Raw genomic sequence first — 22,463 nt, forward strand, 5'->3', positions numbered from 1 at the left:
TAACCACTTTAGCCCTATTTTATATGTAGGCTATTTTCAAACATTTTAATACTTTTACTTTTGGTACTTTAAGTACATTTTGATGACAATACTTTTGTACTTTTAATCAAGTCAATTTTGAATTCTGGACTTTTACTTGTAACAGAGTATTTCTATATTACAGTATTGATACACGCACGTGTGTGTGTGTGTGTGTGTGTGTGTGTGTGTGTGTGTGTGTGTGTGTGTGTGTGTGTGTGTGTGTGTGTGTGTGTGTGTGTGTGTGTGTGTGTGTGTGTGTGTGTGTGTGTGTGTGTGTGTGTGTGTGTGCGCTTATCTCCATCTGTGTGCATTTGCGTGTCGCTCAATCTCCTACAGCATGTGCATGTGTGTGTGCCAGACAGTCTGTGCATGCACGACCGTCCATATAATATATGGATGGAATACATATATTTTATATTACACAGCGTGCGTGAGTACGTACGTGCGTGCGTGCATGCATGTGCGTGCATGTGTGTGCAGGTGGGTGAGTGAGTGTGTGTGTGTGCACGGAGGCAGACGGTCAGAGCTGATTCTGAGAGCTGAAAACTGTATAGTGAGAACGTGAGGCTGCCTCATTCCCTCAGCATGCCTATATCCAGCCAGGGCTTCATCTGTATGCACGCAGCATGCAGATCATGGGAGTCTAAAAAAGGGCTCACAGCGCCCCCAGCCTGCGAGCATGGGAAATGGACTGTGGGTTGCACTACATTCGTTGTTGAGAGAGAGCTTTCTTTTGTTGTTTCTTTTGTTAAAGCTCTGTATTCATTGCGGGAGAGTACCAATGTAGCAATGTTCTCTCAGCCCCCTAACCCCTAATCCCAAGCCAAACCCCTAAAGAGAGAGAAAATAGGGCTGAGGGAACATAGGGATGAGGGGACATAGGTAAAATTGCTACAGGGCCGGGTCTCCTGTCTCTCCAGCTATTTAACACATTCAAGCCAGGAACGCATCTCTGTCATTTCTTTGGCTATTCAAAAATAGCAAATATAAAAAAAATGCTGATCTACAAGGTCATAGTGCGGCACTCGGTGCCGCACTATGAGCTTGTAGATCAGCATATTTTTTGCTTCTGGGGATTCTACAAATGTCTTCTAAATCCTAAAACATTTTTTTTAAACTTATGTTGCTATAATATCAGTGGTTCTCAAAGTGGAACTTTTTCATGTCAAGGACCCCCAAAATGATATGTATTTGGCCGCGGACCGCCATCTCAAAATGTTGGTCCAGGGACCCCCCAGAAGCAATGATTTGAGTTACAAATGTTCGCTTTAAAAATGATATTCAAAGATTTGCACAAAGTTTAAAACATAGCAGATCTACATGCTCATAGCGTGGCACTCAGTGCCGCGCAACGAGCTTGTACAGTATATCTGCTATTTTTGAATAGCCAAAGTATAAAATAATGATTAAACATCATTTTCTTTCCGGATTCTTTCCCGGTCTAAATGGGTTAATAAACAAAAAAATCATATTCCGGTGGGTTATGAATGTCATCAACATTCAGGAGAGAACCCCACAGACCATGAGCTTGTTGATACAGTTCCAATTGTGTCTGCTCATTTATTTATTTCATCACTTCCAATTTCACTTGTTTATCTTGTGTCCTGCATGAGTTCTCTCTCCTGATTGGACGAAATGTATTTTCTGTTTTTACTAAAGAGCTGGAGAGATGGGGAGACCCCTGTTTATTGAACAAACACAGAGTCTATAGCTATGATTACTATCAGAATATAGTGCTATTTGTACTTTCTCTAACAGGACGTGTTATAGGAAGTATATTCTTTACCACATTAACCCTGGCGTCCCTACACGTTCAATTTCTTTCAATTTTTTTTTTCCAAAATAGTGGAAATAGCATATCTATGAGCTCACAATGAGCTTATCTGGTATTTTTATTTCAGGGCTTAAGTGTTAAAGAGACTGTGTAGAGTTGGCGGTGACTATACCGTCCTGCAGTGGTGGAATAAGTACTCACATTTTTTACTTAAGTAAAAAAAAAGTCCGGAATTCAAAATTGACTTGAGTAAAAGTACAAAAGTATTGGTATCAAAATGTACTTAAAGTACCAAAAGTAAAAGTGTTCATTGTGCAGAATGTCTCATTTTGCAAGTTCCAAATGTATACAAATCTTTTGAAAATAGCCGATCTACAAGCTCACAATGCGTCGCATCGCGCCACATTGTGTAGATCGGATATTTTCAAATGGCCAAAATGTATATAGGGCTGAAGTGGTTAATAATAATCTAAATCTGCAAAGTAACTACTAGTAACTAAAGTTTTCAAATAATTGTTGTGGAGTAAAAGTACAATATTTGCCTCTGAGATGTGGTGGAGTAGAAGTAAAGTACTGAAAATTGGAAATACTCCACTAAAGTAAAAATACCCCAAAATCGTACTTCAGTACAGTACTTGAGTAAATGTACTTAGCTACAGTACTTTACACCACTGCCCTTCCTGGAAGATAACAGCAAAAGCACACATTGCTTGTATGTATACTATGTCTGTTATTCATCCAGTGTTGATACATAAAGGGCCACAGCGAGAGGAAAAGAGGCTCGCTCCTACAGTACCATATTTCCGTGGGTCTTTGTCTGCAGGAATGTTGGAGCGGAGGATGAAGTTGTTGAGGCTGTTTAGGTATGCTGGCATCGTGTGGTGACCTTCAGGGTTATACCAGACCTTCACAACACACACACACACACACACAGGCACGCACGCACGCACGCACGCACGCACGCACGCACGCACGCACGCACGCACGCACACACACACACACACACACACACACACACACACACACACACACACACACACACACACACACACACACACACACACACACAGTGTTATTTGTCGAGATCACACAAATCGAAGTCGACCATCTCCAGTTCTCTATCATTAAAGCATGTTTGTGCCAAGCATTCAAAGACATCGTAAACACTGACGATATTATCATCCGCGGACCGTTTCAGATAGAGGGAAAAAAAACACACTGGCACGAGTGCGGCCATTAAGCGGAATAACGATGCCACTGATGGTTGTATTAACACAGTCCCCACCATCTGCATACGAGCGTCTAGGCTGCAATTGTAACCGTAACGACTTTGGTTAGGGGTGTCGTGCTTAAACTTTCATCTCACAATTAATCCATTAAGAGCGGGAAAGCATCTGTGTCATTTTTTTATGTTTCTTTGGCAAAAAATATCAGATCTACAAGCTCATAGCGCTATGAGCTTGTAGATCTGATATTTTTGGAGAAATCGTGAAAATTAGTCCAAATCTTTGAACATATATATTTTTTTAAAGCGAACATTTTTAACTCAAATCTTTGCTTCTGGGGGTGGGGGGTCCCTGGAACAACATATTTTGAGATGGGGGGTCCGCATCTGCATCGCAAGGCCCCCCAAAATTATATGTTTTTGGCCGCCGACCCCCATCAAAATATGTTGTTCCAGGGACCCCCCTCCCCACCAGAAGCCAAGACTTGAGTTAAAAATGTTGTTTTCCAAAAATATATATATTCAAAGATTTGCACAAATGTTCCAATATTTTAAAAAAAATAGCAGATCCACAAGCTCATAGCGCAGCACTCGGTGCCGCGCAATGAGCTTGTAAATCTGCTATTTTTTGAATAGCCAAAGTATAAGATAATGGTTCAAGTGGTTCAAATCTAAAATGACAGATGCTTTGCCCGGTCTTAATGGGTTAAGATGGCTAATGGCACAGCAGACTCTCTGGGGGGGGGGAGGGGGGAGGCAGAGAGAAAGTTACCTTAGAAACGGTGCGGTTTTTGGGCACATCCATTAGGTCCATCTGTAACCCAGGAGGGAGAGGCTTGCCAAAGATGAATCCGCCGTACCTGAGGAAAAGAAAAGGTCAAAGGGAGATCGATCAGACCGGAGAGGACATGGTTCTCCTTTTAAAATCCCTAAATAAATAATGTCTAACCAAGGCAAATCTTCCATTCCACTACGTCTAAGAACCATTAGAGGATTTTGTTTTTTCTTTTCATTGACAAAGCTGTTTAATTTCAACTCGACATTATAGAAATATCAGAAACACTGCCTGTTTCTATTCATGTAATATTACTAAACTCCAGCCTTTTGTTTCCAAAAAATTATGAAAGATAATAAGTTATTATCTAGCCTTTCCATTACAATGGTCCATTACATTTTTCTTTCTAACCTTTTCCTGATTCAACTTAATGGAATGACTGCCATATTTGTTTATTTATTTGGACTTGTTTAGCATATGTTCCATGGCCCCAATAAGCACCTTTGTAAAAAGCTATGTCTAGTGGTGTCTCCAAAATCTTATCATAACTCATAAAAATAATGAGTTATGATAAGAAATAAAACCCAACCTGTACAAAATTTTATTTTCCTTTAATCCCTACTCTATCCGTGTATTGATCTTAAGTGAGTCCATGTAAATGTAAGATTGTTAAAACAATATTTAGAAAATGTGGTTTTATATTACAGACTTCTAAAAGCTACTACCCAGGGATTCATGCAAAAGAATAATTCACGACTGAAAAGTTGTTTAGGCCAAGTCTGAATCAGTGATTTGTGAAATGGTGTAAAAGAAAAATCTTTGAAATACATATATATTTTAAAGCAAACATTTTTAACTCAAATCTTTGCGTCTGGGGGTCCTTGGAACAAAATATTTTGGGATGGGGGTCCGGGGCCAAATACATATAATTTTGACATGAAAAGTTTGAGCACCATTGATATATCACATGAGTTTTTTCAGAAAACTGTTTTTTAGAATCGGTCTCAGGTCTTAATGGGCAAAACACAGAAGAGCTATTCTATCTCAGCGGGACCTTCGCTCACCTATTCCTGATGAAGTCGTTGGCCGTGGACACCAGGTAGTTCTCAACGTCATAGCCGGTCAGGTTGTAAACGCTCTGGGAGGACGCTATCTTCTTATTGGGTGGCTGGTAGTTGTTTATGTTACAAACCTATAAGACACATGACAGCACAAAATGTGTGTTACTTGAGCATTCTAATCTAATCTCTCCCACACCCACATGCATGAGCAAAGGCACGCACGCACACACACACACGCGCACACACACACACACACACACACACACACACACACACACACACACACACACACACACACACACGTTTGTAGTGATACACTAAGTAATTACACACTAATACGGTAAGACATCAACATTTTAGGGCGACAATTTTATAAATAGTTTTTTTGCCATTGGTTTTGCCACAGGCCGCAACAGGTTGTGAGCTTGTAGATCTGCTACTGTATATGTGATGCACAACACACTGGCGTGCAAAATGGAACGAAAACCTGAACGTGTTCCTAATTGTAAGCCTAACGCGCACATGCACGCACACGCACACACACACACACACACACACACACACACACACACACACACACACACACACACACACACACACACACACACACACAGTCAGTCAGTGACCCGGCATCACCTGTTCCTTCTGGTTGCATCTGCAGATGCTAAAGGGCTGAGAGCTGTTCCCACTCGTCTTCCAGGCGTGAGCGTTTCGCGGTGCGTTGCACAGGCTGTGAAAGTGAGACACGAGTTGAAACACACACACAGCCTTGTTAGAAAAGGACAAGATCCTGTACAAGTGCTGCATTTTAACCCATTAAGACCGGGAATGCGTCTGTGTCATTTTTAGATATCTTTTGGCTATTCAAAAATAGCAGATATACAAGCTCATAGTGCGGCACCGAGTGCCACGCTATGAGCTTGTAGATCTGCTATTTTAGAAAAAAAATAAAATTTGAAAATTTGAAAAATTGAAAATTTGTTTTTTTTTGCAAATCTTTGAATATACATGTTTTTTAAAGCGTTAGCATTTAGGAAAAAAAATGTTTTAATCGGCCTCAGGTCTTAATGGGTTAAAACAACACCATCTCTAGACACACAAACAGACACACTGGAATAAGGCACTCTAACACGAGGTGAGAAATATATGTGCATGCATTGATCACGCACACACAGTCACACACACACACACACACACACACACACACACACACACACACACACACACACACACACACACACACACACACACACACACACACACACACACACACACACAGTGGCACACACTAACACAGGCGCACACACACACATCCCCTTTTTTTATTGTATGCATGAGCAGGGTAATAACAGCGATCCATATGGCTGGCCGTATATCTCCTTTTATTGACGTTTAAACTGCCCCTGACATGCCTGCAGATTACGCAGGAAGGCACTGCAGCAGCACTCAGCACTCCTCTGTGATTGTCTGCAGGGCATCACTCGCCGGACACGCAAGCTCATCTCACACCACTACATCACTCCTCCGTCTCTCTCTCTCTGTCTTCTTCTCTCTCACACACACACACACACACACACACAGACACACACACACACACACACACACACACACACACACACACACACACACACACACACACACACACACACACACACACTCTCTCTCTCTCTCTCTCTCTCCCTCTCTCTCTCTCTCTCTCTCTCTCCCTCTCTTTTCTTTTTGGCCTAGAGTTTTTTATTGCACCTCTGAGGTCTGGTTCATGAGTGCCAACATTGATTTGAGTGCCTGCGAGGGGCAAATCTCGCCTATAAACACGGGGTGCTTATGGAATACAAATGACGCTTTGCATCGCAGCAATCCCCTCCCTCCCTCCCTCCCTCCCTCCCCCATTCCCACACCCCCATGCGTTCTAGGCTCCCAGCCACATACTATGTTGAGCTGTTACAGCATTGGAAATAGGAGGAATATCAAGGAGCCGAGAAAGACAGAGAGAGAAGAAACAGAAAGACATAGCAGTAGTCAAATGAAACATGGTATGAGTACAGGGGGAGGAATGCTAAAGAGTCAAACACGACACCAAGGTTAGCGACAGCACGGCACCGTTTCTCGTATATATGCACCGGTATACTGAGGCACTTCTGGGAAAAAAAGGAAGGAAGCGATGTCTGAGTGAGAAGGGTGCAGAGATGGCTGCGTAGCCGCTGACAGGTGTGACAAGGTTAAGAGTTAACACAGTAAGACCGGGAACGCATCTGTGTCGTTTTTTTTTTCTTTTCTTTTGGCTATTCAAAAATAGCAGATATACAAGCTCATAGCGCGGCACCGAGTGCCGCGCTATGAGCTTGTAGATCTGCTATTTTTGAAAAATCGTGAAAGTTCTTGCAAATCTTTGGGAATATATCGTTTTTTAAAGTGAACATTTGTAACTCAAATCTTTTACAGTTTAAACAGTTTTTTGAAAAAAACGTATGTTGCTGTATATCTGTGGTGCTCAAACTTCTTCATGTCAAGGACCCCCACAGTTAAATGTATTTGGGCCGTGGACCCCCATCTGAAAATATTTTGTTCCAGGGACCCCCCAGAAGCAAAGATTTGAGGTAAAGATGTGCACTTGAAATAAATATATATATTCAAAGATTTGCACTCATTTTCTAAATGTTTAAAAAATAGCAGATCTACAAGCTTGTAGAGCTGCTATTTTTGAATAGCCAAAGTGTAAAATAATGCTTTTTTATTTTGTTGCTCAAATCTAAAAATGTACACAGACGCATTCCCGGTCTTAGAGGGTTAGGAGACGGTGGAGGTTGTGTGAGTTTACGTACGGGCTATCGGGCTTGTCGAGGCAGGCGTTATCGATCCCGGGGAAAGACATCATGCTGTCCACCAGCCGGCTGGAGGACGGGTTCTGGTTGCTGCTGGGCACAAATACATGAAACACATGAGTTCAAAGGCAGTTGGGGAGGGGGGGGGGGAGTACAGGCATGAATAATTTACTGTATTTTTTTTTTTTTTAAAGGCATTGTGTCTCTATATAAGGCTACATACAGCCTGGTATGGGAAGAAAGCTTCTTATGCAATAAAAAGGATGCAATAAAACCATCTAGTGGTCCGTGAGTCTTTTTTTGACACAATAATGAAACAGACCCCAAAATAGTTCCTCAATAATTTAGGTCAAAACGTGCGTGCATGTGCGTGTGCGCGTGTGTGTGCGTGTGTGTGTGTGTGTGTGTGTGTGTGTGTGTGTGTGTCTGCCCTGCACACACATCACAGTTAAAGAACCAGTTCACAGGTTTGTGTAGTGGACCCAATGTAGAAAAAAAAGAGCAGAGCTATAGCAGAACTAATTTGTAAAATAAGTTAGGAACTGGCACTTTAACGCCAACTCTAATGTGGGTCATTTTTGTCCACTCAGGGGTGAAATAATCTAAACTTGCTGTTGATGAGGACATACAGGCAAGTTGACAGATTGCAGATGTGTGGTAAATTTACACATGCACATGCAGTGGTGTAAAATAACTAAGTATATTTACTCAAGTACTGTACTTAAGTTCAATTTTGAGGAACTTTTACTTTAAGGGCGCGCTCCCACCGCACCTTTATTTTACCCCTGGGGCAGAATCTGCCAATGCTTTGTCAATGCAAATGCGTGGATTCCTGGTCTTGCGGATTTTTCCCAAGAATCCACGCATTTGCATTGACAAAGCATTGGCAGATTCTGCCCCAGAGGTAAAATAAAAGTGCGGTGGGAGCGCGCCCTAATGGAGTATTTCCAATTGTCTATACTTTTACTTCTACTCCACTACATCTCAGAGGCAATTATTGTACTTTTACTCCACTACAATTATTTGAAAACTTTAGTTATTTTGCATATATAAATTATTACATTATAAAACATACATTAACCACTTTAGCCCTATTTTATACCCAGGCTATTTTCAATTATTTTAGTACTTTTACTTTTGATACTTTGGTACTTACTTTTGGTACATTTTGAATTCCAGACTTTTACTTGTAACGGAGTACTTCTACATTGCAGTATTGATACTTTTACTTAAGTAAAACATTTGAGTACTTTTTCCACCACTGTGAACATGGCCACACTGATAGACACATCGACACCTGAGAGCTGACCAGTAGAGTGGTTCTCAAAGCAGGATCCTTCTGCTGTAAAATGTGTTAATATACCATCAAAATGGTAAACCATGATCACCCCAACTGGCCCAAATGTATGGGGTGATTTGTGCTGATTTGGAGCCCAATCTATGGGCTGATAACGTGAGGATCGGCTGCCATGATGCACTACATTTTAACTACGTAATACATACATTGTTTGGGTGCGTGTGTGTGGTGCAATACTGCCGTGCGAAGAACCTGTTAAGCCTCTGAATGGTTCTTTGGAGGAGTTCTACTGGTTTTTCAGCTTAGTTTAGGCACCTATACATTGCACCATTTGACAAAGCTGTTATGTAGCAGCTATAAGGTACCCAAAGCGGTTCCACTATGATTACGAGTCAAAGGACCACTTTTAGTGGTATTTAGCAACGTTGTTTGTGTGAAAGTAGCTGGATGTTAATTATACTGAGAATAAAACCAAGAAAACAGGCTTTGTTTTGATTCTAATTAAAAACGAGAAACAATTAGCAGTGGTTTGGGAGATTAGCATTTAGGAGGGACATTCATCAAGGTTATCGCGGTAGGACCACTGATCTGAGATAGGTTTACCATCTCAATGAGCACATACTGTAGTCACTGACTCACTGATTCTGAACCTCGGCCAGGCCCAGCTACTCAGATTGATGAGACTCAGATTATGTTACCTTCCGTTTTACAAGTAGGTTTATTGTATTATTTTCCAACACACAAGGACCTTTAGATACTCACTTTACGCCTAACAAGTCGGACAGAATAATCCTTCAAGGTGCAGAGACCTGTATCATTAAGGCGTAATACCAGAATACAGAATACTAAAGCACCCTCAACCCTCATTCGTCTCAAGTGGAAAGAAATAAGAGATAGCACATAAAAAATATATACATTAAAATTGGAAACCGCACACGCGGAGGTAGGAGGACATTGAAGGGCGGGGGAAAATCCTCTTTGATATTGGCTGATATGGGAATTAGCATTTTCTCCCTCGCCACATTTCTGTTCAAACATTTTCTTTCTGGAGAATTGAGAAATCACGGCGCGGTCTGTCTGGCTTTGATCTGGCATCTCAGCCGTCATCCTCATGAACATGTCTTTCGTTTGCCCCCTCTCTGCCCCCGTACCCCCCCCCCCCCCCCACCCTCTCTTTTTTTTCTCCTTCATCAGTTCACCATCGGTATCAACGTTACTTGCAGAAGGAGGCAGCGGCCCTAAAACAGTGACTGTTGCTCAATGGTGGAAAGTAACTAAAGTACTTTACTACAATTTTGGGGTATTACTTGGGTATCCGATTTTTGATACTTTTACTCCACTACATCTTGGAGGCAAATATTTCACTTTTTACTCCGCTACAATTATTTGAAAACTTTAGTAACAAGTTACTTTGCAGATTAAAAAAAAAAAACTATTCTATCCTTAAGGTATTCAAAAACAGCATAGTAACAGTATTGCTACATTGTGGTATTTCTACTTTTACTTAAGTAAAAAAAATCTGAGCAATTCTTTCACCGCTGCTGTAGCTGCTCCTGAAGGCCTGGCAATATATACTGTATGCATTTCCAAAACTGAATGTCCTGTTTGCTATTCACCAACATGTGAGTGGTGGTAACTGTTCTATGTTCCTTATTCTACAATGAAATGTTGTCAGTGTTTTTGACTGCTGGGTGAACATACTTACTGTAAGCCCTATATACTTCATTGAATGATGAATGGCAAAAATAGCCAATCTACAAGCTCACAATGCACCAACGTGTTGTAGATCTTGCAGCTTGTAGATCTGCTATTTTAGCATTTTTCGGGTGATGATTACTTACTATAATTGTGTACTTCATGACCTTATTTTATACCAGGGGTCTTCAACGTTTTCAGGCCAAGGACCCCCTAGCTGAGAGAGAGATGAAGCAGGGACCCCCTACTCTATATTGTATAAAATTGTGTTTCAGATTTAACTTTATTTGTTTACTTGGTCTGCTCTTTTTTCCCTCTACACCAAACACCTCTTTGCCAAAAAATAGCCGATCTACAAGCTCACAACGCCTCGCAGCGCGAGGCGTTGTGAGCTTGTAGATCAGCTATTTTTTGGTAAAGTTCTCCTCAGAAAAGGGATGCTAGGGTTCAAGTGGTTAAGGTAAAAAATAATCATATCACACAACGATTTGGCGGACCCCCTGTAGTAACTCTGAGGACCCCCTAGGGGTCCCGGACCCCCTGTTGAAGACCCCTGTTTTATACCATAATTTTACAGTCTAAATTAATCACAAAGATTAATCAAATAGTTAACAAAAGTAATCAACAGATTTTGAAGATAACTGTTAGTTGCATCGCTACTGAAATGACCAATGCCATACCCCACCCCCCCCATATCTCGTTGACCTCTGACCTGAAGAAGGAGTAGCTGGGTCCGATGTTGTAGAGGGCGGGGCTGAGCTCCAGCTCCGGGTAGTGCTGCAGGTCGTTCTTGATGGAGCCCAGGCCCATGGCGAACACCACGAAGATGACGGGCAGCACGATCTGGGAGATCAGGCCCTTCCAGTCGCGCCGCGAGTGGTGGAACCTCTTCACCAGCATGGCGCTCACCTGCTGCCAGGCCAGCGCCAGGCCCTTCACCGTGGACGAGCCGGTGAGGCCTGGAGGAGTGACCAAAGGAAGAGGAAAACCAAGAAATATTGTTAACTTCAAGCCAGTTGATTTTGACAGCAAATTTGGATTTAGTTTTAGTCACAGTCTTTCGACTAAAACTTTAGTCGACTAAAACTAGTTTTAGTCGACAAAATATCATAAGATTATAGTCGACTAAAACTAGTTTTAGTCGACTAACTAGTTTTAGTCGACTAAAACTAGTTTTAGTCGACTAACTAGTTTTAGTCGACTAAAACTAGTTTTAGTCGACAAAATATCATAAGATTATAGTCGACTAAAACTAGTTTTAGTCGACTAAAACTAGTTTTAGTCGACTAAACATCATAAGATTATAGTCGACTAAAATGTGTTTTGGGGGCCTTGATGGCGTCGTAATGTCTGATTTTACACTTGATTGCATGCTGAAAATATCAGATCTACAAGCACACAGCCCCCGCCCCCAGCCCCCAGCCCATAAGAATACATGCAGTGACAAATATCAGCCTCCCCGAACTCCCCCGAAACACGGGCCAATCGATTCGAACCCCAGCGGACAGGCACTTTACCACTGCACCACCCGAGCGGCCTTCATAAAGAGCTGGCTTGACCTAATTAGAACCATTCATTGGTACAGTCGTAGCTGGTTAATATACCCTTGTTGTTTTTTAGATAATTAACTTAACTTCGTACTATCGTACATTGGAAACGGCATGAAATGCATTCATTATTGACTTTACTTTTCTGTATATCTCTGCTCATACTCCCCCCTCCTCCTCCAAAACCCAGCTCTTTTATTGTGTTATTCTTTTGGACAGGTGTGTCAGTCAATCAATCAATCAATTAATCAATCAATAAAAAAATGAACTCGGACTGAGTGTTCTTAGTGACATAAGGGGGGGGGGGGGTACGCATTACGCACTGGTCTTGTCACTGAAGCGGTCACCAACGAGGTCCTCAGGCAGACTCTCTGTGGATCCATAGTCAGGGATGGACTCTGATATAGACTGGAGTTTGTCCTCGTCGTCTTCAGTCTGGGGATGTTCTTGAGTCAGCTGGAGGAACACCTACAGTGACAATGACACAGTCATATCACCAAACATGGATGGAATGACTTTAACCACTTAAGCCCTATACATAATGACCATTGTAACTCAGAAGATTTACTTATATGTACTTAATCCTTTGTGTTCAACAGACCAAAATAAACTACTGTATAACTAACTAATAACAACAACAACAAATCCGTCATACACTGAATAGCCAAGTCTTGCCATTTTTGGAAATATTTGCCTATAATGACATGGCCAAAATAGGGATGATCTGAATGTGAAAGACCGTACTCATGTACCCATCCACTTTTGCATGTAAAATGTTGCGATAGATTTCAACACAGTTTTGGTTTTCTGTTTATTTATAATGACTGTACTGCACTCAGTGTGGCTGCATGACAGCATATTATTATACATAATAATAATGCATATTATGATGCATTATTATGGGACAATAAAGAGCAATGCACTTTACACCAGAAAGCACTGGTGAAATGTAAGGAATGATGTATGTTTTGAATCTACAGACTATTACATTCTGAATCAGAAACTCTCCTATTGTCAACAACGAGGCACAAACAAATCTGGCCATTATATGTAACAAAATAGTTAAGTAAGTAAGTAAGTAAGTAAGTAAGTAAGTAAGTAAGTAAGTAAGTAGGCCATTAAGTCTTTTCAGAACAAAAAAAATGCCTTTTTCTCCCAGCATGCATCTACCTCGACACATTAAGTACGCTCGACCCGCGAGGTCACAGCACCAGATGCCAAAGAAAGTTTATATGCAATAAAGTGATTCTGAATCCGAATTTGCCTGTAGGGCCTATGTACGTGTACTGTGTGCGTGCATGTGTACGCTCGCACGCGCGTGTGTGTGTACTTGTATTACTATAAATGTGATGGGCAAATGTCCCCACAAATATAGTAGAATTATTTAAAAAAAGTTCCGACAATGTGCACAGACATTACCTCCTCCAAGGTCGTGTCAGAGATCCCGTAGCAGCCCAGCTGCAGTGCGTCCAGGTTGGCGTCCAGGGCGGTCAGCAGAGAGCGGTACGAGGAGGCGTTGGAGGAGGTGAAGGGCGGCAGCGAGTACACCAGGTCGCCCACTTGGGCCTCCTTCAGCCGCGCCTCGGGCACGTGGGCCTGGATGAACTCCTTCAGCTCAGAGCCGTCGAACTTGGCCTCTGAGTCGGGGCTCTGGAGCTGAGGCACGGAGGTGGAAAGTTCACTTTTTAAAGTACATTTACTCTCAAGTACTGCGATTAACCCATTAAGGCCTGAGTCCGATTCTTAAAATGTTTTCTAAATCATAACAGTTTTTTGAAAAAAATAAAAAATATATTTTTTCACGATTTTTCAAAAATAGCAGATCTACAAGCTCATAGCGCGGCACTCGGTGCCGCGCTATGAGCTTGTATATCTGCTATTTTTGAATAGCCAAAGAAAGAGTGACACAGATGCGTTCCAGGTCTTAATGGCTTAAATGCGGCACTATATTATATGTAACTTTCCTCTTCTACCCCGGATTTGAACCCGGTTTCCTGTGCAAGTGCTGATTTTTTTTTGTTTTACCATTGAGCTAATAGAGCCAGCCTGCTTGCTCAGTCGATATATTGAATCTTAACCATCAGGTCAAAATTGGTGTCAGATCCTGTGTCTAGGTGAGACATGACCTTTGGACATGATCTAAATGTCTCAATAGAAGAGCAGGGAGACAAAATACAACCACCCCAATTGTATAAGTTATGTTGTATTAACTAATACCATACAGATTGGACAAAATTACATTTTATTAATTAAAAAAGTATTTACATAGTGCCTTTAAGTACAATTTTGAGGTATTTAGCCTTTACTTTAAGTAATACTTGTACTTCTCTTGGGGCAAATATTGGACTTTTATGTTTTTTCCACTACAATTATTTCAAAACGAATTACTAGATACTTTGCAGATTCTAATTATTATTATTACAAAACAAACATTAACCACTTAAGCTCCATTTCATACTTCGACTATTCGAAAATAGCCGATCTACAAGCTAACAAAACAATTTGAGTACTTTTACTTTGGTAAAACTTTGGTTTAATAGTGCAGTGTTCTTCTGCCACTGAGGAGCCTAAGAAGGGTGGAGGTTGGAGTTTTATTGATTTGTTTTGCCTCAGGTTTTTTGTTTTGTCTTACTTTCATTTTACTTTCTTTCATGAATAACTTGAATAACAATGAAACTTCCAAATGAAAACGAAGAAAGAAGAAGCCGATCATTTGTTTGAGGTTCAGGTAGACTGTCAGAGTGATAAGAGCACTTTGACGAGGCAATCTTTCCCGACATAAAGGGAAGGCAATGCATCTGCATAATTGTTTCTCTACTTTTGCATTCATCTGTTGTGGAGTGGAAGACTTTGACCGGGGCCAGTTCCCGCCCGGACATGTTCTGGTGGCATTAAAAAAAACATAAATACAATTGAGAGGGGGGGACCTTTTCTTACTTCAGCCCTATACTTTGACATTAAAGTAAGTAAGTATGTATGTACGAAAATAGCGAACAAAGACACATTTTGACAATTTTGGCCAAAATAGGGATGCCATGGGTTAAAGCTTTTAACAAACAAGCTGGAAGGGCTCTACACAAAATGGTGCAGAGGTGCTGACCATGGCGCAAAGGCATGACAATTAAAGAAGGGGTCGTGTACGGTTCGAAGCTCTACGGTGCAAAAGATTAATTTATCATATTATTCAGAAACCCGACGTTTCGAGCTGACAAAAGGCCTTCTACAGGGATCGAAGGTTTGAGGGTTAAAGTGGTTAACATACGTTTTGAATGAAAATTGTTAAAAAATATGATATTACCAAACATAGCAAACAGTATTTCGCAAAAAGGAAATGCATGTCTTTAATTCAGTCTGACCAGAAGCAGGGACAAAAATTCGACCCCCACCCTCTCAGAGTTACAGACCTGTAAGGGTCCATTTGGTTCCTAACTATCAATGATTTAGCACCCTGGAACCCCCCTCGAGGACCCCCACTGGGGGGGGCGGGGGACACTTTTTTTAAATTTGAGTTGGTCTTACCTTCTTGGTGAGGGTGAGGTTGTAGCCCTGGCCCAGCTTGTCTTTGAGGTGCAGGGGGGTTCCGCAGACCTTGAGGCCCCCCCTCTCCAGGAAGGCGATGCGGTCGCTCAGCACCTCGGCCTCGTCCAGATGGTGGGTGGACATGATGATGGTGCGCTCTGGGGGCGAGAGACGTTAGTCAACATTTCTACAGATTCGAGGTTCAACATTCTTTATTGCTACAACCCATTTTAATGAATAAATAATAATTATCAATTTGGTTCCCCACTTCACACACACTTTGGTGGTATTTTTTTGTCGATATTTGAAATTTGTCCTCTGTATTTTGTTTATTAGGAGCACTATTAGTGCAGCGCTCGGGGAGCAGTTAAGAGACTGGGACTCAAACCGAGGACCTTCTGTTTCCCAGGCGGCCTCCCTACCCACTCACAAGTACGCAGAGAGTCAAATTAAATAGCAAAACAAATAGCATGTTTTGCAAAAAAAAAGTGCAATGCAGCAACAATTGAACATCGTAGGTGCCTTTATTAGATGCTGTGTGCATGGGTTCTACATCTAAATATGATGTGTTTACACAGCATACTGTGTGTATGTGTGTGTGTGTGTGTGTGTGTGTGTGTGTGTGTGTGTGTGTGTGTGTGTGTGTGTGTGTGTGTGTGTGTGTGTGTGTGTGTGTGTGTGTGTGTGTGCGTGTGTGCGTGCGTGTGCGTGTGCGTGTGCGTGTGTGTGTGTGTGTGTGTGTGTACAATTATTAACATAAAGTGTATTCAAAACGCTACGATGCATCGTGTTTTGGAAACAGCTGAATGGAAATTGGGAAAATGGAAATCACAGTATCACTTCAGTATGAAAAAAAAACTAGTTTTATGCCCACTTGAGGTGGATTTTCTGTTTAAACAGAGACGGAACAGTTTTTGTCAAATAAATAATGATGTAGCAACTTCTACCTGCTGTCACCCTGTCCAATAGTAGTCATTTTTTTTACCACTGATTTATGGGCTTGGCAGAACTCCAGCTGATGGAGATGCACTCTGCACCCACACAATATGAACATGAACGTGTGTGCGCGTGTGTGTGTGTGTGTGTGTGTGTGTGTGTGTGTGTGTGTGTGTGTGTGTGTGTGTGTGTGTGTGTGTGTGTGTGTGTTTGTATTACTATACTTGCGAGGACGGAAGTATAGTAGAATTTGAAGAAATATACATTGTGAGGACCGTTTTCCTGGTCCTCACAAGACAAATGGTTGTTTTATAGTTAAGAAAAACATTTTTTAGAGAGAAGTTTACAATTAGAAAAACATTCAGGTTAGGATTAGACATTTAGAGGTTAGGTTTAGGGATTGGAATTAGAGTTAAACATGATTTATACTTAGTTGCGCGCCAGTGTCATGCACCGAAAAACAGCCGATCTATAAGCTACATCTACAAGCCCACAACGCGTCGCAGCGCGACGCGTTGTGGGCTTGTAGATCTGCTGTTTTTCGGCTTTAGGCTTACGGTTAAAAATGGCAATATTTTGTTTTAAATGGCATTCATAACATGGCCGTCCTAAAGTGTTGATGTCCTCACAAGTATAGTAATACAAACGTGTGTGTGTGTGTGTGTGTGTGTGTGTGTGTGTGTGTGTGTGTGTGTGTGTGTGTGTGTGTGTGTGTGTGTGTGAGACACGCAGGAAACACACAGACACATAGATATATGCACACACACACGCACGCACGTACACACACCAACGCGCGCACACACACACACACGCGCGCAGAAAGTACATTTTGCATCTCTATTCCCCCCAGCACCGAACTCTCAGTAACACGTAAGACACGGCCAATTAAACAGCAGACTTTTCACCGCCATGCACAGACACACTCCTGATACTTAGCACAGCCTGCCTGACACTACAGTTGTCGTGGGAGTTATCCACCGTTTCTTTTTCATAGCTAGCCTGTCAGTACCTGAGGAACGGAGGTACTGTAGGTGGGGGGAAGGGGAGGAAAAAAAATCTATTTCTGCTTAACCCGTTAAGACCGGGAACGCATCTGTGTGTCACTTTTAAGATTTACTTTGGGCTATTCAAAAAAATAGCAGATCTACAAGCTCGTAGCGCGGCACCGAGTGCCGCGCTACGAGCTTGTAGATCTGCTATTTTTTTTTAAATCTTGAATATTTTGTGCAAATCTTTTAAATATATATGTTTTAAAGGGATTTTTTTAACTCAAATCTTTGCTTCTGGGGGGGTCCCTGGAACAACATATTTTGAGATGGGGGTCCGCGGCCAAATACATATCATTTTGGGGGGTCCTTGACATGAAACAGTTTGAGAACCACTGATATTATAGCAACATAAGTTTTTTCAGAAAACTGTTAGGATTTAGAAGACATTTGTAGAATCCCCCCAGAAGCAAAGATTTGAGTTACAAATGTTCACTTTAAAAAAACGATATATTCAAAGAGTTGCAGACATTTTCTGGATTTTTCAAAAAAAATAGCAGATCTACAAGCTCATAGCGCGGCACTCGGTGCCGCGCTATGAGCTTGTATATCTGCTTTTTTTTGAATAGCCAAAGTTTCCCGGTCTTAATGGGTTAATTATATGTTGAAGTGGAAGCCAGAGCCCCCGATAAGGAGTAAAGCTCTGCAGGATTGTCCCTGGGGGGTCACAGTGCTTCCTAACACTGACTTCTCCTCTCAGGAAAACAGTGCTCTGTTCCATTAGAGCATCATATGAGACTTATCCTATTTAAGGGTTTATCAGAACGGGACGGAGACACACACACACACACACACACACACACACACAGCCGAGCGTGTGTGTGTGTGTGTGTGTGTGTGTGTGTCTCCGTGTGTGTGAGTGTGTATGTGTATGTGCCTGTCTGGTTGTCCGTCTGTGTGTCCGTATATCTGTGTGTGTGTGTGTGTGTGTGTGTGTGTGTGTGTGTGTGTGTGTGTGTGTGTGTGTGTGTGTGTGTGTGTGTGTGTGTGTGTGTGTGACTCACCTTTCTTGTGCTGTATAACTATATCCCAGATGCTGCGCCTGGAGCAGGGGTCCACGCCGGTGGTGGGCTCGTCCAGCACCACCAGGCGAGAGCCCCCGATGAAGGCGATGGAGATGGACAGCTTCCTCTTCATGCCGCCGGACAACGTGCCCACCCGCTTGTGTCTGTGGGCGTACATGCCCGTCTCCTGGAGGGTTCTGGGAGGGGGGGGGGGGGGGGGGGGGAGGGGGGCACAGTATCACACATGTCACACAAGTAGGAACGCAACTATAGATTATTTTCTTGGCGATCATTCTATCGATCGCAACGCGTTCTGAGCTTGTAGATCAGCTATTTTCACTGTATTTGATATAGGGCGTAATAGCTGATCTACAATCTAAGGCATTGGTTCTCAAAGTGGGGTCCGGGGACCCCCAGGGGTACTTGAGGGAGTTCCAGGGGGTCCCCAGCTAAGTTACAGAGTTACAGACCCGTTAAATTAACATTGATTTTACAATATAAATTGGGGTCCCAGAGGTATAAATGCCATTAAATGGGGGTCCGTAGCCTATTGCATGTCAAACTGGGGGTCCTTGAAATTAAAATGGTTGAGAATCACTGCTAGAGCCGTAAAAGTCTTCTCTTATGGGGGTCCTTGGCATATCTTTTCAAATGGGGGTCCGCGGGCTAATAAGTGTCAATTTGGGGGTCCTTGCCATGAAAAAGTTTGAGAACCACTGCTATAGATCATTTTCTTAGCGATCATTCTATCGATCGCGACGCGTTCTGAGCTTGTAGATCAGCTATTTTCACTGTATTTGAAATTTGGCGTAATAGCTGATCCACAATCTAAGGAACCAACTTGGGAACAGGAGGGGTGCATAAATATCGCTGCTTGGCGACATTGGTTAATTCATTTACTAATACGATTCTTCTCCCTTCCCAAAAATGTACGGAGTCAAAAGTTCAATATTTTTTCTTGTAAATGTAGTGGAGTGAAGGTCATGAGTATCCAAAAATACCAATACTCAAGTAAAGTATAGATACTCAAAATATGTACTTCAGTACAGTACTCAAGTAAATGTACCTCGTTACTGTCCACCACTGCCTGACAGAAGTAATTACAGTACATGAGTCATTTTAGCCATTGTTGCCGATCCAGACTAACTGACAAAGGGAGAGGTTTCATAAGAACGTCTTGTAATGTCTCCAAAGAAAACAGGTTGCACCATGTGTCACCATAACAAAGCATGCCAAATGCCAAAGCAAACATTTGTGCCTAGCCTAATGCCAGAGCAAATCCAGGCTTAGGCGGTACGGCGTAGGCTTGTGAAAACAAGTGTGTGATTTTGGGGGCGTTTGTGTGAGAAATTAATTGATTTGAAGCGAACACTCACTTGCAGACTTGCTCGTCCAGTTCCCGGCGCGACCACTGGGGGGCTTTGATCTGGCCGTAGAGCATCAGGTGCTCCTTGGCGGTCATGTGGTCGAAGTGGACGTCGTACTGCATGCACACGCCCAGCTCCTTGCGGACGTCCTCGATGTTGGCCTGCATGTCTCTGCCGTACACCTCGATGGACCCCGAGGACGGAGCGAACAGGCCCGTCAGGAGGGACCTGAGAGCAAGAAGCATTATTATTATTATTATTATTATTATCACTGATTGTACTGGGTTAACAACTCCAAAATGCCAAAATCACCGTGATTAGTCTGTGAACCACTTAAAGGAATAGTTCACGCAACAAAATTAGTTATTTTCTATCAATTACACACCCCATGAAGCCTTGAATTGCTGGAGATTTCTTAGTTTTTGTCGCATTCCTAAGCCAATAATTTGCTGACCGTGTGCATTTCCGGTAGGAGACACAAAGAGTCTGTAGTGTCTCCTACCGGATACATTAGCCGGTAGGAGACGGTAATCAAATTATTGGCTCAGGAATGGAACAAAAACTAAAAAGTCTCCATGAATTCAAGGCGTCATGGGGTGTGTAATTGATAGAAAATAAGTATTTTTTTTTGTGAACTACTCCTTTAAGCCCTATGTACTGTAGTGAAAATGACCGATCTACAAGCTCACAACAGGACTCATTGTAAGATCTTGTGGATCTGCAATTTATTGCTATTTTCAGAAAAAAAACAATGTGTAAATTTAAAATGTAAAGTTGTTGTTTTTTTAATTTATTTTTTACCAATGCCCAAAATATAGACACCAGGTTGAAAGTGGTTAACGGGCCATTAAATGTAACCCATAGTAAGCTCTTAAGACAGATTCTGCTGAAATCTGTCAACATGTAATGTTGTAATAATAGTTAGATATGAACACGGAAGCACCCGGAAGGAAATGGACTGAATGGATTACAAGGTTGATCCATTAGAGATCATCAGTTAATATCAAATTCGTATTACTTTTTGTTTCGTACCATTACAGAACATGGAGGCAATGTGGGCAGGAGGAGGATGTAGATACAGCTGCATATCGACAAGCTCCTCAAGCGGTATTACAGATGTCATGTGGCAAATGATTAGTTCAACTGGTTCATTTGATAAAGACCCGTCCAGATCAATAAGTCTCGCTGTACATTTACTGTGTCAGATTTGGTTAATATCTTATTGACAAGCAGCTTATTCACGTAATTAAAATGCGGAGCACACACAGTTACAGAATACACGGTGTATAGAAAATATCAAATACTGCAGTAAAAGTCTGCTGTGCAGCATAGGAGACTTTAGCCTCTGCCGGCGGGTTGGGGGGGGGCAACATTTTGCCATGAGGGGAAAAAGCAACACCATCTAGTTACAGTAATGTCGCTTGTATGCCGATAACAAATTCAATATGGCTTTCCCCAGCTAGCTGCACACCCCCCTGTCTCACCATTCCACGTTTTATTGATTTTTGATTTTTTTTTTTTTTTTTACAATAAAGTAAATTTCCTTTTTTTGTTTTCTCTTCCCCCACATGTAAAGCGTCTTTGGGTACTTAGAAAAGTGCTACAGTATATGAATTTGAGATAATATTATTTGTATTACTGATATTATTATATCATTGCTGTCGGGTGGAAACCTCATATTTCAAAAACTGTAACATTTGAAAATTAGCAAAAATAGCAGATCTACAGCAAAATCTCAAAACGGATTGCCTATTTTTGCTACTTTTGTTCGACACTGTAGTATGACAAAGTAGGACATTAATTTGCAGGGAAAAAAAACATAAAAGCATTAAAATATGGAGATAAGAGGTTTCTGCCCTACAACAACGATATGATAACTAAATAATAATAACTATCTAACTAAATAGATAGATTAATCAATTAATCCATAGAAAAATAAAGTAAACTTATATATATAACAGAAATATAACAGCCAATCGGGAGGGAAATGCCCCCCCATACAGAATCACCATGTTCAGTAATATTTCCCTTTAGAAGAGAGGTTGTAAAAAATAAAGGGTGGGGGTGTTGAGGGGGTGTGTGTGTGTTTCCGTACATGGTGGTGGTCTTGCCGGCTCCGTTGTGGCCCAGCAGTGAGGTGACCTGGCCCTCGTAGAAGGACACGTTGAGGTTCTGGATGGCCGGCCGATCGCCATAGAACTTGGTCAGGCCGTGGAGCGCCACGCCCACTGGGAGCCCCGAGGTCTCCTCCTCCTCCTGGGAGGAGAAGGTGTTCTTGCCTGAACCATGAACGGAGAAAGATGATAGAGTGAGAGAGAGACAGAGACGCAGCAGCAACCGAAAACAACAAAAAACAGAGAGGCAGAGACACAAT

General features: G+C 42.0%; 1 protein-coding gene across 1 annotated transcript in view; it reads right to left on the reverse strand.

The window, feature by feature from the left end:
- The window catches only part of abca12 (ATP-binding cassette, sub-family A (ABC1), member 12), a 153,609-nt gene that overhangs the window by 30,963 nt on the left and 100,183 nt on the right, over nt 1-22,463 (reverse strand). Inside the window, exons 48-59 of the mRNA XM_084085438.1 lie at nt 22,185-22,368; nt 20,099-20,317; nt 18,723-18,919; nt 15,737-15,894; nt 13,637-13,873; nt 12,541-12,685; nt 11,383-11,629; nt 7,679-7,768; nt 5,493-5,586; nt 4,860-4,987; nt 3,793-3,880; nt 2,592-2,700 (exon numbers count right to left, since the gene is read on the reverse strand). Coding sequence (XP_083941564.1) covers nt 2,592-2,700; nt 3,793-3,880; nt 4,860-4,987; nt 5,493-5,586; nt 7,679-7,768; nt 11,383-11,629; nt 12,541-12,685; nt 13,637-13,873; nt 15,737-15,894; nt 18,723-18,919; nt 20,099-20,317; nt 22,185-22,368 — 1,896 coding nt within the window. The remainder of the gene's footprint in view (nt 1-2,591; nt 2,701-3,792; nt 3,881-4,859; nt 4,988-5,492; nt 5,587-7,678; nt 7,769-11,382; nt 11,630-12,540; nt 12,686-13,636; nt 13,874-15,736; nt 15,895-18,722; nt 18,920-20,098; nt 20,318-22,184; nt 22,369-22,463) is intronic.

Source organism: Gymnoscopelus microlampas (genome assembly GCF_963454915.1).
Source record: "Gymnoscopelus microlampas genome assembly, chromosome: 17".
NCBI lineage: Eukaryota > Metazoa > Chordata > Actinopteri > Myctophiformes > Myctophidae > Gymnoscopelus > Gymnoscopelus microlampas.